Below are 13475 nucleotides of genomic sequence, written 5' to 3' on the forward strand. Positions count from 1 at the left end.
CCGACTTCAGCTCAGGTCATGATCTCACAGTTTGTGGGTTCCAGCCCCATGTCAGGCAATGTGCTGACAGCTCAGAGCCTGGAGCCTGCTTTGGATTTTGTGTCTCCCTTTTTTCCTGCCCCTCCCCCATTCGGGTTTTGTCTCTGTCTCTGTCTCTCTCTCTCTCAAAAATAAACATTTAAAAAAAATGTTTTTAAACCAGCTACTTCTAAATTTAGATAACACCTAATTCAAGGCTCCCTCAGCACACATTTAGAAAATGCTTCAGTGCACAATTACATAGTTCTGTAGTATTTTGTTGATCTAAGTAAGGCATATATTGAGGAATATGTAGAAACTTAGTCTCTTGCTCTTAGAAGTAAATGCTACAACTATTCAGTTTTATTCCTTACAACTCGAAAATGAAAGATTATTTCTCACAAAATGAAATCAGTCCAGGGCACCTGGGTGGCTCAGTCAGTTAAGCATCCAACTTAGCTCAGGTCATGATCTCACAGTATGTGATTTCGAGCCCTGCATCGGGCTCTGTGCTGACGGCTCAGAGCCTGGAGCTTGCTTTGGATTCTTTGTCTCCCTCTCTCCCTGCCCCTCCCCTGTTTACACTCTGTCTCTCTTTCTTTCTCAAAAAATAAATAAAAATTAAAAAAATCTGAAACTACAAAATTAAATCCGTCCAATCATATTAATTGTTGATTGTTTGCCCAACATCTTAATATGTTTTTCACATCCTTATTATACCAAAAGATAAAGTTCAAATTTTTAAAAAAATAGAAAACCCACAAATAAATATTGAGCTTTCAGTTTATGAAAGAAAATTATTTTAGTTAGATATCTCTATTAAAATCCAAGCAAGATTGCCAGGTCAGTTATAATTGACTGGTTGGGCTGCTGGGAAAAAAAAAAAAAAAAAAAAAAAAAGAAATCTATTTTTAAAGTATACAAATAGTCTTGATTTTGAAGAACAGTGGACTTGACAAACACATATCACTTGAATTTGGGATCAAGTACAGCTATAAAGAATGGAATGCATAACTTGAAACATTTAAAAATGTTAATACCAAATTGATTCCTTTTAATTTCAATATTTGGTAGCTACTAACTGCCATATGAAAGAGAAGCCTGTCAGACTCACAAGAAGGTGAATATTGATATTTAATTCTTAATATTCCTTTAAAATAAGGAGAGCAGCATAAGCACTGGATTAAGGATTTTATTCATGCAGATCATTAGACTTCTCTCCCTTTATAAGGGAGACCAAATTTCTGAGGATTCACCACCTAAATAAGCATGTATTTCATGGAACTTTGCAAGTTGCTTGTCCTCTCTTACTGTTCATGTTTGTCCTGACATCTAAATGTGAACAAAGAATGAACAGCTGTGGAGGAGGAAAACAAGATTGGATGTTATGTTCGCTTTTCATAGTTTATGGTCTTTTCCACAAAAATACATTAAAATTACGCAAAGAATTATACTAAATACAAGGGCACGTAGTTACTTCGATCATACCAGAAATAGCATAAAGTTATCTTTCCTGGTTAGGAGTTTTTTGGGTTTTTTTTTTAGTTTTTACTGAACATAATTTAAACATGAAATATACGTGCATTTAAAATTTTCAGCAGAGGGATTTTAATTTATTTTCATTTGTCTTATTTTCAGCTGTGAATATGATAATGCCTGTCACCATCAGAATAATCGTTACTCAGCTTGAGTTTTAAAGGATACAAATTTGGGTAATTTTTGAAGTATATGAAATGTAAAGTTTAAAAGATTTAAATAAATTTACTCTTGATTATTCCTCCAGATAATAATTGTGCAGTTTGGTGGAAAACCTTTCAGTTGTTCAGAACTTTCAATAGAACAGTGGCTATGGTCAATATTCCTAGGAATGGGAACGTTACTCTGGGGCCAGGTAAAAAGCTCATCATTTTATGTTGAAACCTGAAGTGATTTTTTTTTTTTTTAATTTCCAGTATGTATTTTCTTTAATCAGTTCTGTTACTTAATTCTAAGTAGTTGCCATTCTAGATCATGAAAGGGCATTTGGGGGCATGAGGGTTTTTTAAACGTAATATTTGTTCTCATATGTTATTATTGTTTGTTATGGTTATGCCAATATAATAAAACACTTTAAATTTCTTACATATTTTTTTAATTTGTTCTTTAGAGCAAGGTTTATAACCATTATTAAGATGTATTTATAACTGGTTTAGATGTTAATATCTCTATCTTTTGCTCTATGACCTATTTTTGCATTGTCAGAGTAAATATTTTTACTGGACTTTCATCATTTTGTTATGTAATTTAATCCAAAATACAGTTAAAGAAAAAGCTTGAATTTCAGTTCATTTAGAGGATACTTCTGTAAAAATAATGGTACCTGGATAAATGGGCCACAAAATGACATTTTCAGTTATTTGGATTGATTGGCTTTGACAATATACATATAAAATACAATACCTGGAAAATGAGATCTATTTCATCCTTGGTATAAGCAGCTTACAAATGTCTGTCATTTTTTTAAAAACGATAAGTGGCAGTGGTGTGTGTTCCCTGTTCATTTTAAGTCCGTTACCATTACTGTAAAAGTAACTGATAGTCTGTACTAACATTTCCATAAATGATCAGGCTGTGGTGTGTAACTTGTGTGACCTAATTTATTGTTCTGCAAGTCAGTCTAAGTAAATATCCAGGTTTTACTGAAACTTAACTCAATCTTCATGTGCCTTTATCTCACCTTTTTCTTAATTATGTTTCTAGGTTCTGGGGTTTCTCTTCTTACTCCTGTTGCATTACTCATTAATAGAGATCTTATAAGTAGGATCCATACCTGGGCCTCCTTTCTTTTTTGATTACCTTTTTAGTTATTTCATAATGTTCCTCATAGGCAAAACAGAACCCCACAACCTCCCAAAACATCTGGCTCATTTCAGGAAGAGGAAGTTCAGTACAGCCAACATACCTAGCAGGGACCGGTTGCTGGCTTTGGTTGATGTCGTCTATTGATTTTACGTGTGCCGCCGTAGAAAGAGCACTGCTTTTGGTTGTCAGGAGACCTTAGGTCTTATGTGTCTGAGTCTGTTCCAGCACCTCTGTGAAATGAGGTGGTTGGACTAGAAGCTCTTCAAGCAGCTCTGATTTTGGCCGCATGCTTGTTTCCCCCCGATAATCCAGACTTCCTTAAGCACTTAGTGGCTATTAATACTTACAAGTTAATACATACTTATTACTCTTTTTTATGCTCTTTGTGTTTCCTGGGGCATCTGTTCCTGTTGGTGTCATGATAAATCAGTATTAATCCAGTTTTAAAGAGCTACATTTTGTAAAAATAGATGCATTTAATAAACAGAAAAACTATTTTCAGTTTAACCTTGAAGATTTTTTGATTTGGGTATGTTTCTTTTCATTGAACTCTTCCTGCACTAATGAAACATGAACTTGTTTTGCATCCAGTAAGACTACCTGCCATTTTTCTTTTATTTGAAATAAATATAATTAATATGAGCTTAACTTAATATATATGGGTCAGGACGTGTCTATGTATTTTACTGTCTTGAATGTCTTCCTTAAAATAAGAAAGCTATAATCAGGTTATTTCCACTCAGGAAAACTTTTTACTGTTCAAACTTAAATCTTCTGTGGAGCTAAGGAAAGAGCATTTTATTGTTGTTCTGAGAAAGAAAGCCTGATGGACAGGATCTCATTGCTCCGTCGGTGACGATAGTTGGCCACACTCGCAACTTTTCGTGCCTTTTGTATTACAGTTGATTGGTTTAATTTTACTCGGTTTTGATTTATTTCTAAGTTCTTTCCCCTGTGTTGTAGCTTATTTCAACAATTCCAACTAGCCGCTTAAAATTCCTAAAAGAAGCTGGTCATGGAACACAAAAGGAAGAAATACCTGAGGAGGAGCTAGCAGAGGACGTGGAAGAGATTGACCATGCTGAAAGGGAGTTGCGGCGCGGCCAGATCTTGTGGTTTAGAGGTCTGAACAGAATCCAGACGCAGGTATGGGCCTGGTAGAGAGGTAGGAGCAGTGATGGGAGTGGGGGCCAAGGGCTTTTAGACCTGGGGAGGAGGTTTGAATGCCCTCCTTAACTTCCTTTCTAGCCTTCCCAACCCACAAAACTTATTCTTTTGAAAAATAATACTGGTGCCTGGAATGAGTGAAAGTTTTAACTCATCGTGAAGGAATGTGTCTATATGCCCCTCAGCTCCTTTTTTCCTAGCTTTTTTTCCCCCCTTCATCTCAAAATGCTACTCTTGCCTATTTATCTGCTCTGTAAAAAGTGCCTTTTTCTTTACTTTTTATATGTTGATAGATGGAATGGTCCTTTCTCTTGTTCTCTCTCTCTCTTGCTGAGCAAGCTGTCACAATCTCTGATTCCTTGCAGATGGATGTAGTGAATGCTTTCCAGAGTGGAAGTTCCATTCAGGGGGCTCTAAGGCGGCAACCCTCCATCGCCAGCCAGCATCATGATGTAACAAATATTTCTACCCCTACACATGTAGTGTTTTCCTCTTCTACTGCTTCTACTACTGTGGGGTGTGAGTGTGTGTTCCTAAGTGCATGAAATTAACATTTCCTACTTCACACACCTAACGTTTCTCATTTTCTCCTTAATGTTTAAATTCATTGTTCAGGCTTTTCATAAAGCTTTCTTTTCGTAAAGTGGATTGAGACCTCAAAGTGTTGTCGTTGTTGTTGTTTTATTTCTTAGAGGGCTAGCTAACAGGTGGAACAGTTGCAACCAAAGATTAGATATGAAATCTGTGAGCTTGTCTCTGTGCTAACTCTGATAGTTAATATGGGGAATAAAATTGTAGCTTAGAAGTTGTGAAACTACTATAAATTTTTGAGTATATGCCTTTAAACATGTTCATACTGCATGGTTCCCAAAAGCATGTGATTTGAAACTGCTCTAACAGAACCAAGAATTTACATTTTTAAAGCTAAATATTAATCTAACATTTTGACTTTTATCTTGTTCGGTTTGCAAAGTTAAGTTAGTACCCTGAAGAAAAGATCTCAGTATACAGCCAGTTGTTTACCTTCTTAGTCCAGACTTTGTGGCATTGCTTTGAATTTATTTATTTACTTGTTTGTTTATTTTTGAGAAGGGGTCCCTGTATAAGCTTCAAAGTTTTGTGGCATTTATGGGTATTTTTTTTTTTCATTTATATAATCAGTTTAATGAAAATTTTATCCTGGGTAAGAAATGTTCCCTTAAGTTTTCCAAGGAAGTAGGAAGGTGTACCATTGATCAATTCTTAAACCATAACATGTCATGATTTCCATTAATTGACTAGAATAATGCATTTTCTTTCAGGTTTTTAATAAATGGCAAATTCCCCAAAAGCCTTTTAACCTCTATCATCTTTCTATGCATTAGAGTCTTGATTTCATGGTGAATTCTAAGAATATTGGAGGCACTAAAGATATAAAGCTCACCCCACCATTCAACCCACCCCCAAAATCAGCTGAAAATACTTATGCTTAATCTCATATTTGGGCAGAGACCTATCTTTTCCATTTGGTCCTCTGCCAGTTAAAGACTAGGAAGAACGAGAAAGCTAGACAGGCAATGAGCTGTAGAAGAAAAGAGTGCTATTTTAAGGAGGACAGTTTACACAGTGCCTGTTTGTTCAGTTTGCTTGAGTAATTTTCATTTGTCACTTTCAGCAGTGTTGGAAAACAGGAAGAACAGGAACTATCCCCATTTTGCAGATGTTGAACACTGACTTGAGGTTTAAGTGGCTTGTCCAAGTACTCCAAGGACAGACCACCCTGTAAAGTTAGACAGGATGTTAATTTTTTTTTATTTATTTAAAAAAAAATTTTTTTTTAACGTTTATTCATTTTTGAGACAGAGACAGAGCATGAACAGGGGAGGAGCAGAGAGGGAGGGAGACACAGAATCTGAAACAGACTCCAGGCCCCGAGCTGTCAGCACAGAGTCTGACGTGGGGCTCGAACTCACGGACCGTGAGATCATGACCTGAGCTGAAGTCGGACGCTTAACCGACCAAGCCACCCAGGCGCCCCAGGATGTTAAATTTACATACATCCACAGATAGGACTCGCTTTTAAAAATTACCCCAGGTCTGCACCTACCTAAATGAAATGGTGTAAGTAAATTGCCTGGCATTATGCCTAGGACAGCTAGTGTTGGTTGCATCCCTCCTTCCCTGTTATTTATGGATTTCACGTCATCCTGGCTTTTGAGGGCTTATTACCACTCACCCTTTCATCCCCTACTGTTAATTCATGTTTCTTTAGTTGTGATCTGTAAACACTTGTGGAAGGCCTACCATATGCCAGGGCTGTGTGCTAGAACCACCAGACTTTGCAATCTAGTATAGGAAACAAATGTGTTTCTACATGGCAACGAAACATGGACTATTACAACCGGGTCCTTAACCCACCCTGGGAAGTCAGGAAAAATTACCTGAAAGAAATTCTCCCAAGCTGACCCTTAATAGAAATTTGCCAGTTGAGGAAAGTGGGCCTCAGGGACAGGTGCTAAGATGACACTGGAATGGAAGGTAGGGGTTAGGGTCTGTGTATATCTTGTAAGAAGGATGCAAAATGAGACTTTATCCTGAAGGACCTCCGCCCCTCAAAATTTTCTATTTGAAAACCTTCAAACTGACAGATAATTGGAAAGATTAATACATGAATACCCGTCACCTGAATTTACTACTCTTAATACTTTATAATGTCTGCTTTATCTGTCTATACATTAGTAGTATATATCTGTCTACATATTGGTATATACATTTTTTGTGAACCATTTGAAAGTAAGTGGCAGATATCCTGACATTTCATCTCGTAATACTTTAGCATATACCTCCTAAAAATAAGTGTGCTATGTAATCATACTGTATTATCACATCCAGGAACTTTAACATTGATGGCCATTGTGTCATGTACAGTCCTATTCGGATTTCTCCAGTTGTCCCTGCAATGTCCTATAGTATATAGCATTTTTGATCCATTTTGTCTCTCCTTTTTTTTTCTTTTTTTTTATGACCTTGACCTTTTGGAAGAAACAAGGCCAATTGCCTTATCCTACATTCTGGATTTGTCTAATTGTTTCTGCATGATTAACTTCATGTTAAACTTCCTAGACAAATTTATCTTGCGGGTGGTATATATTCATTTTTATTCAGCAAAATTTTGAATAACTGGCTCTTCATTTGGAGGGTGTCATATGACCTTAGATGTGCTATCTTTACCATATTTCTGTAGAGTTGTGTTGCAGACTTTACATTAAATATCAGATCCACTGAGAGCCCCTCCTGAATCAGAATCTGCATTTTAATAAGACCCGCAGGTGCTTTGCATGCACATTAAAGTTTGAAAAGCCCTGACATGACATTGCTACTTGTGAGCTAACACTGTTCTGAATTTGTTCATGTATTAACTAACTAATCTCCCGTAACAACTCTGTAAGGTAGGTGCCATTATTATTTCCCATTTTATAGTTGAGGAAATAGGTTTATCCAGCATCCCTCAGCTAGGAGGTGGCCCAGCTGGAATTCACACCCAGACCTTTCACCTCTGTATTCTTCACTTTACCATGCTATCTTCTTTCTGTGTATAAGAGCTAAATGAACAAGAGGTAAAGCAGCCTCCAGCAGACAGGGCTTGGTAAATGAGAGAAGACAACTGGGAGGAGAGATGATGTTTTAATCAGAACTTAGCATATGTAGTTACAAATGACAGAATTCCCTTTTCAAGGCTGAATAATATTTCCTTGTATGTATATGCCACATTCTCTTTATCTGTTCAACTGTCAGTGGACATTTAGGTTGCTTCCGTATCTTGCCTATTGTAAATAATGCTGCAATATAGGAATGCAGGTATCTCTTCAAGATCTTGATTTTAATCCTCTGGATAAATTCCTGGAAATGGGAGTCCAAAATAGTCAAACACATAGAAATGGAGAGTAGAATGGCAGTCAGGGGTAGGGAGAGATACGGAACTGTTTATCAAGGGCTACAAAGTTTCAGTTATGTAAGACCAGTAAGTTTTTGAGATGTAACGTATAGCATGGTTGACCGTAGGTAACAATACTTCTATACCTGAAATGTGCTAAGAGGATAGACTCTTACACACACACACACACACACACACACACAAATGATAACAGTGTGTAGGGATGTATTATGTTAATTAGCTTGACTGTCCATCATGATTATTTCACAGTGTATATATATCAAATCATCAATTTGTACATCTTAGATATATACAATTAAAAAAAGAAGTGGACATAAATCTGTTACTTTTTGTTTTTAATGGTTATTTATATTTGAGAGAGAGAGACAGAGATAGAGCATGAGTGGGAGAGGGACAGAGAGAGAGACACACAGAATCTGAAGCAGGCTTCAGTCTCTGAGGTGTCAGCACAGAGCCTGACACAGGGCTCGAATTCACGAGCTGTGAGATCATGACCTGAACTGAAGTCGGGCACTTAACCAACTGAGCCACCCAGGCACCCCTGTTCCCTGTTCTAAAAATACATTCAAATGTTCATTTGAAGAAATTCATTAATTTTTTTCATTATCATTGTCATATGAGATGATTCTGATGAAGGTTGACGTTAGTGATTTCTCTTAACATTTGAGTAAATGATGTCTTCATTACTAAACAGGATTCATTAGAATCAATGCAAAAGTAAACACTGTATTTGGATTGATGTTTAGTAGATGCTCAACTGTTTGGATTTTTGTCCCTTTTTTTGTTTTGAAAATCTGTATGACGTGGGTTAATGAGACCTAATGTCAGTGTGTGCAACAGTGTTTTTAAGTTAATTACCCATTAACCTCTTTTCACGTATACAGCAGACTTCTAAGAAGGAGGGTGAATTGTTGGGCTGTTTGTTTAGGGGCAAAAATACCAAAAAGTTTTGTGTCTTATTGCGGAGTTGTTTATAGAAGAATGCCAGAGGGTTTTGGTTTTGTTTTAAATCTATTTCCAGTGAACTGTAGTATATAAAGTGATTTATGTTTTAATCTATTATAGAGAAAAATACTAATGCTTTATAGACAAATGGCATATACTCAAATATTTATAGCTGTTTAATGGCATTTTATAGATATTTATTTGGGTTTTGTCTTTATTTTTATTTTTTAATTAATGGACTAGTGGGGTAGATGTGAGTTCATTGTGGCATTCAGCTTATATTTGCTTGGCTTTTTCATAGTCGGTGACCCCCTAATTCCTAGCATGATAAATAGTAACCCTCTGTGCTTGACTTTGTTTAACTTAGTTGAATTGTTTTCAAAAATTACTTTTTTTTTTTTTAATTTTAAAACTCAGCTAAAGCTTGTGTATGATTAAGTTTTTGTTTTGTTTGTTTGTTTGTGTTTGTTTTCTTAGGGAAAAAAAGTCCTATAAAATGGCTATTAAATTTTTAGCCAGTGACCATGAGATTTTCTCAGTCAGTATTACTTTCAATTCTATAACTCTTAATTCTTAGCGTATGTGGTTTTGTTGTTCTGTAGTGTCCTACTAAAATATTCATTTTTTTTACAGTGTATTGCAAGTCCCACTGCATTACATGCAAATATGATTCACTCATACCTAGCTGTTTGTGGATTCAAACTCATAAATGAACCATTTTTAAATTAAGCAAATAGCATACTGACATCTTTCTATGTTTTCTGATATTTACAGATTCGAGTGGTGAATGCATTTCGTAGTTCTTTATATGAAGGGTTAGAAAAACCGGAATCAAGAAGTTCGATTCACAACTTTATGACACATCCTGAGTTTAGGATAGAAGATTCAGAGCCTCATATCCCCCTTATTGATGACACTGATGCTGAAGATGATGCTCCTACAAAACGTAACTCCAGTCCTCCACCCTCTCCCAACAAAAATAACAATGCTGTTGACAGCGGGATTCACCTTACAATAGAAATGAACAAGTCTGCTACCTCTTCATCCCCAGGAAGCCCACTACATAGTTTGGAAACATCACTCTGATTGTAAGCTGAATGTTAACACACTAGCTGCATTGTAAAGAAACAAATTGAAACTGGGTCTTTTCACATATTGTGATGGACAAGATCGTATTCTTGTCTTTGGACTTCAACAGAAGACACACTTGTACGAATGTAGATTTATTTTTTTAAAAAAAAAAAAAGCAAAGCTTTCTGCCAGACTGAGGGTGCTTTTTGGGGGGTGGGAGAAACGAACTGACAGATAAACAGTAAACTCAGCATATGCTGACCTGTGGATCATCAGTAGTACCTAAGAATGGTCCTGAACAGTGTATTAGCAGAGCGTTAGTTTATCTCAGTCCTTGATGGGAGAGGGGGAGGGTACAGCGAGCAAAACCCTGGATCATTGAATTGATACTTTAATTTCTGCTGTTGGCTGTTAATAATTTGGATTATTTATGTTTATAAATGATACAGATCTGTTTACAAGGTTTGTAGATACTTTTTTTGTTCCTGTTCATAGATGGGAAGCTTCCTTACAACTGATGCAGAGAAAAATTAGTCCTTCAAATACTGCTGTATTTTCAGGAAAACAAAAAGGGGTGTTTCTATTGAAACTGTACTAAATTTTTGCCTACAATTTACCTTGTTAAATATTGTAGATAAATTGCTAATACTAATAGCCAAATAGATAACACTAATGCTTTGTTTAAAAAAAAACAAAAAAACAAAACAAAACAAAACAAAAAAAACATGAGCAGTGGTGTTTAATGAAGTTATGGCATCTGTCCTAATTAGTTTCTTAAATACATTTACTACTTAATGGTTTTGAAACAACTGTTTAATTTTTAAAATTTTTGAAAACTTGCTAATAACCTTTGTTCAGAATTTAGTAGATTGTTTAATGTGGGACATCAACTACATAATGAAAGATGCTTGAAATGCTTTTGTTATTTCAGGCAAATCAAATTAAATCAAACTATCAAACTACAACAGAACCTTAGTCCTTTTTGTTTTTGTCTAAACATGTTAGTTCAGTGATGTCTTGGTGAACTGTGAGTGAACTGTATTGATTTTTCTAATAAATCCTTAGAAACCTTCATACAGCATGAGGGCTGTTGGCATTTTGAAAAAGGTTAACAGGTGGAAGCATATGTGTTTTTCCTTTTGTTTTTGAAACTTGTTTGTAAACATAAATATGCCCTTTTATTAAATAAATACACGGCAATGTTTTTTTAAAAAGAAATTGCAGCTTCTTTACTTAATTCTGCATATATGGTGCATCAGTCTGTTCTCTTTAACCACAATTGGAATGAATTTCAAGATGGTAACAGCCCCATGAAATACCGCTTGTGGTATAGATCCCCAGTGGTAATCTAATAGAATCACCATTTGGCATATTCTTCATAGAATTTAGTTTGGCTAAAATAGTCTCACAGTCTAAGAAAATAATAATTATCACCATTATCTTTGATACATTTATTTTAATTTGTAAGTGGCCAAATAACAAATTAGGTAAAATGAGATTTATATGAAAAGGTGGAAAAAGGTCCTAAAACATACATACTTAGATATAACAGTAAACCATATACTGGAATGAATGCCTATCTCTAAGCCAATTGGGTTCTTTAAGTCTTTGTTTCTTTTGTCTACCTTCTCCCCTTTTTTGCCTCTGTCTTTACCTTTTAGGAACTGGCGTTGTGTTAGGGCCCAGATTTCACCAGGTATACAATCCTCAGGCTGACATAAAGTTTACGAGGACTATGACATCTGAGCATGCTGACCTAGCAAAGAATCGTTTAGTTTGACGGTGCTTGATATTTTTGGTGGGTGGAGGAAAATCTTGTTCTCTCCATCAAGCCTTTGCAGTAATCCTCTGCAAGTCTTAGAAACACATTGGCTCTGTCAGCATTTGTAACTGTACATTTATTCATCAGGTATTTATAGTGAATCATACTGTAAAAAGAGGTAGCATGATATGCTGGAAAGCATACAAGGCTAGGAGTCACAGCCTGGTTTCTAGTCTTGGTTTTGCCATTAACGTGCTGCATGACCTTGGGAAAATCATTTACCCTAAATGAGGGTGGTGGACTAGACTATCTCGAAGAACCCTTTCAACTCTAAAAATTGACCCTAGCAACTGGAGAGCCTACAAGGCATAGGGAATAGAGAAAAGGGAAATGTTTTTAGTTTTCTTTTTTATTTTGGTTATGCTTAAATATGAATGTAATTACCAAAAGATTTAGACGTGCATGTGCTTTGGAGGATTTGTATTGAGCTCTTACAGTATTCATTTTTCAACTCAAGGCAATGGCTTTTTACACCAACTCTACTCCATAAACGGGTCTTATGACATCCATGAATTAGTAGCAAGACATGCTTAGTGTGTATTTCTCTCTTTGAGACACTGTAATTTCTACCAGAAATTTCCAGAGCATTATGTAAGTAGAAAAAAATGCAAGCAAGCTGTTCAAGATCTTGGATCCCATTATATAGTATGTATAGCTGAAATCAGCATCTGTAATTCAATCACTTTTTCTCTTTTATCCTCTAACCAAAAAATTGTTTAATTTTGCATCCCAAATGTTTTTAATCTTTGTATATTTTTTAAAACTCCTTTTCTCCTCATCATTGCCTTTTTTGTGGTTGTAAATAGACTTACTTGCACTTTGAAGATGAGTTACTCCTTGTCATCTTACAAATATGTGATATGGTAATTTTCATAACAGATGTCAGTTTTGAACCAAGAAATGATGATTTGTTTATAAGAAAAAAAAAACTGGCTTCATTTCTGTGAAATTGCTCTTTGAAAATTTCTTTTTACACGTGTAAGCCAACTGAGATACCGTGATGGTGTTGATTTCTTTCAATGATGCTTACCATCTATTTTAGCCACTGAGCCTTTTATTATTTGTCTATTTGTAAAGTTTATTTGTCTTAACTCATTTAATAAATATACTGTTTATCTGTTTCTGAATGGGGACTGAACTTTTTGAATATTGGAACTGATCAGAACATCATATTTTGGAATTACTTTTTTCTACTTGAAATTTTGAAAATCTGGTTAATGAAAATGCTGTAATGTACTTGAAATGTTGTGGTTGTGTTGCAACGGAATTGATATTCTAATACACATGACCTTGCCCCTAGACCGAAAGTGGGTATCTTGTCCTTAACTCTTCTACCCATGGTCTTCAATCCTTGCAGCAACATTAGATCATTTCTACAGTCTGTGAGCATGTAATGTTTTGGTTTTAGAAAAGATTAGTTTTTCACAATAACTGTTAGAGCTCCTTTTTTTCATTAAATGATCCAAACTTGTCAATAGCAATTATCTGAACTCTGTGGTAACAAAATTAATCAAATTGCCCTTAGTTGACTTTTATAATAAATTATTCACATAAATCGGCAACTTTGTTGAAATACTGAACTTTAAGTGGTTATTTTTCCATTAGTAAAAATTATTAGTAAATTATTGAGTATTTGTAAGTACCACATTTATGACATGATCTGAGATGTTTTCCATT

The 13475-nt window shown here is 35.4% G+C and overlaps 1 protein-coding gene across 4 annotated transcripts in view; it reads left to right on the forward strand.

Annotated features, from left to right (window-relative positions):
* ATP2B1 (ATPase plasma membrane Ca2+ transporting 1) overlaps positions 1-12925 on the forward strand; it is a 129547-nt gene extending 116622 nt beyond the window's left edge. Inside the window, exons 19-22 of one of the 4 annotated variants that reach the window (XM_058741825.1) lie at positions 1802-1909; positions 3823-4005; positions 4392-4543; positions 9680-9844. In XM_058741825.1, the coding sequence (XP_058597808.1) occupies positions 1802-1909; positions 3823-4005; positions 4392-4543; positions 9680-9692 (456 nt within the window). In that variant the 3' untranslated portion in view covers positions 9693-9844. Of the gene's footprint in view, positions 1-1801; positions 1910-3822; positions 4006-4391; positions 4544-9679 lie in introns of all 4 variants that reach the window. The other 3 variants (XM_058741823.1, XM_058741826.1, XM_058741824.1) reach the window with 3 other exon arrangements.
* Positions 12926-13475: the final 550 nt, after the last annotated feature.

Source organism: Neofelis nebulosa, chromosome 8 (assembly GCF_028018385.1).
Source record: "Neofelis nebulosa isolate mNeoNeb1 chromosome 8, mNeoNeb1.pri, whole genome shotgun sequence".
Classification (NCBI taxonomy): Eukaryota; Metazoa; Chordata; class Mammalia; order Carnivora; family Felidae; genus Neofelis; species Neofelis nebulosa.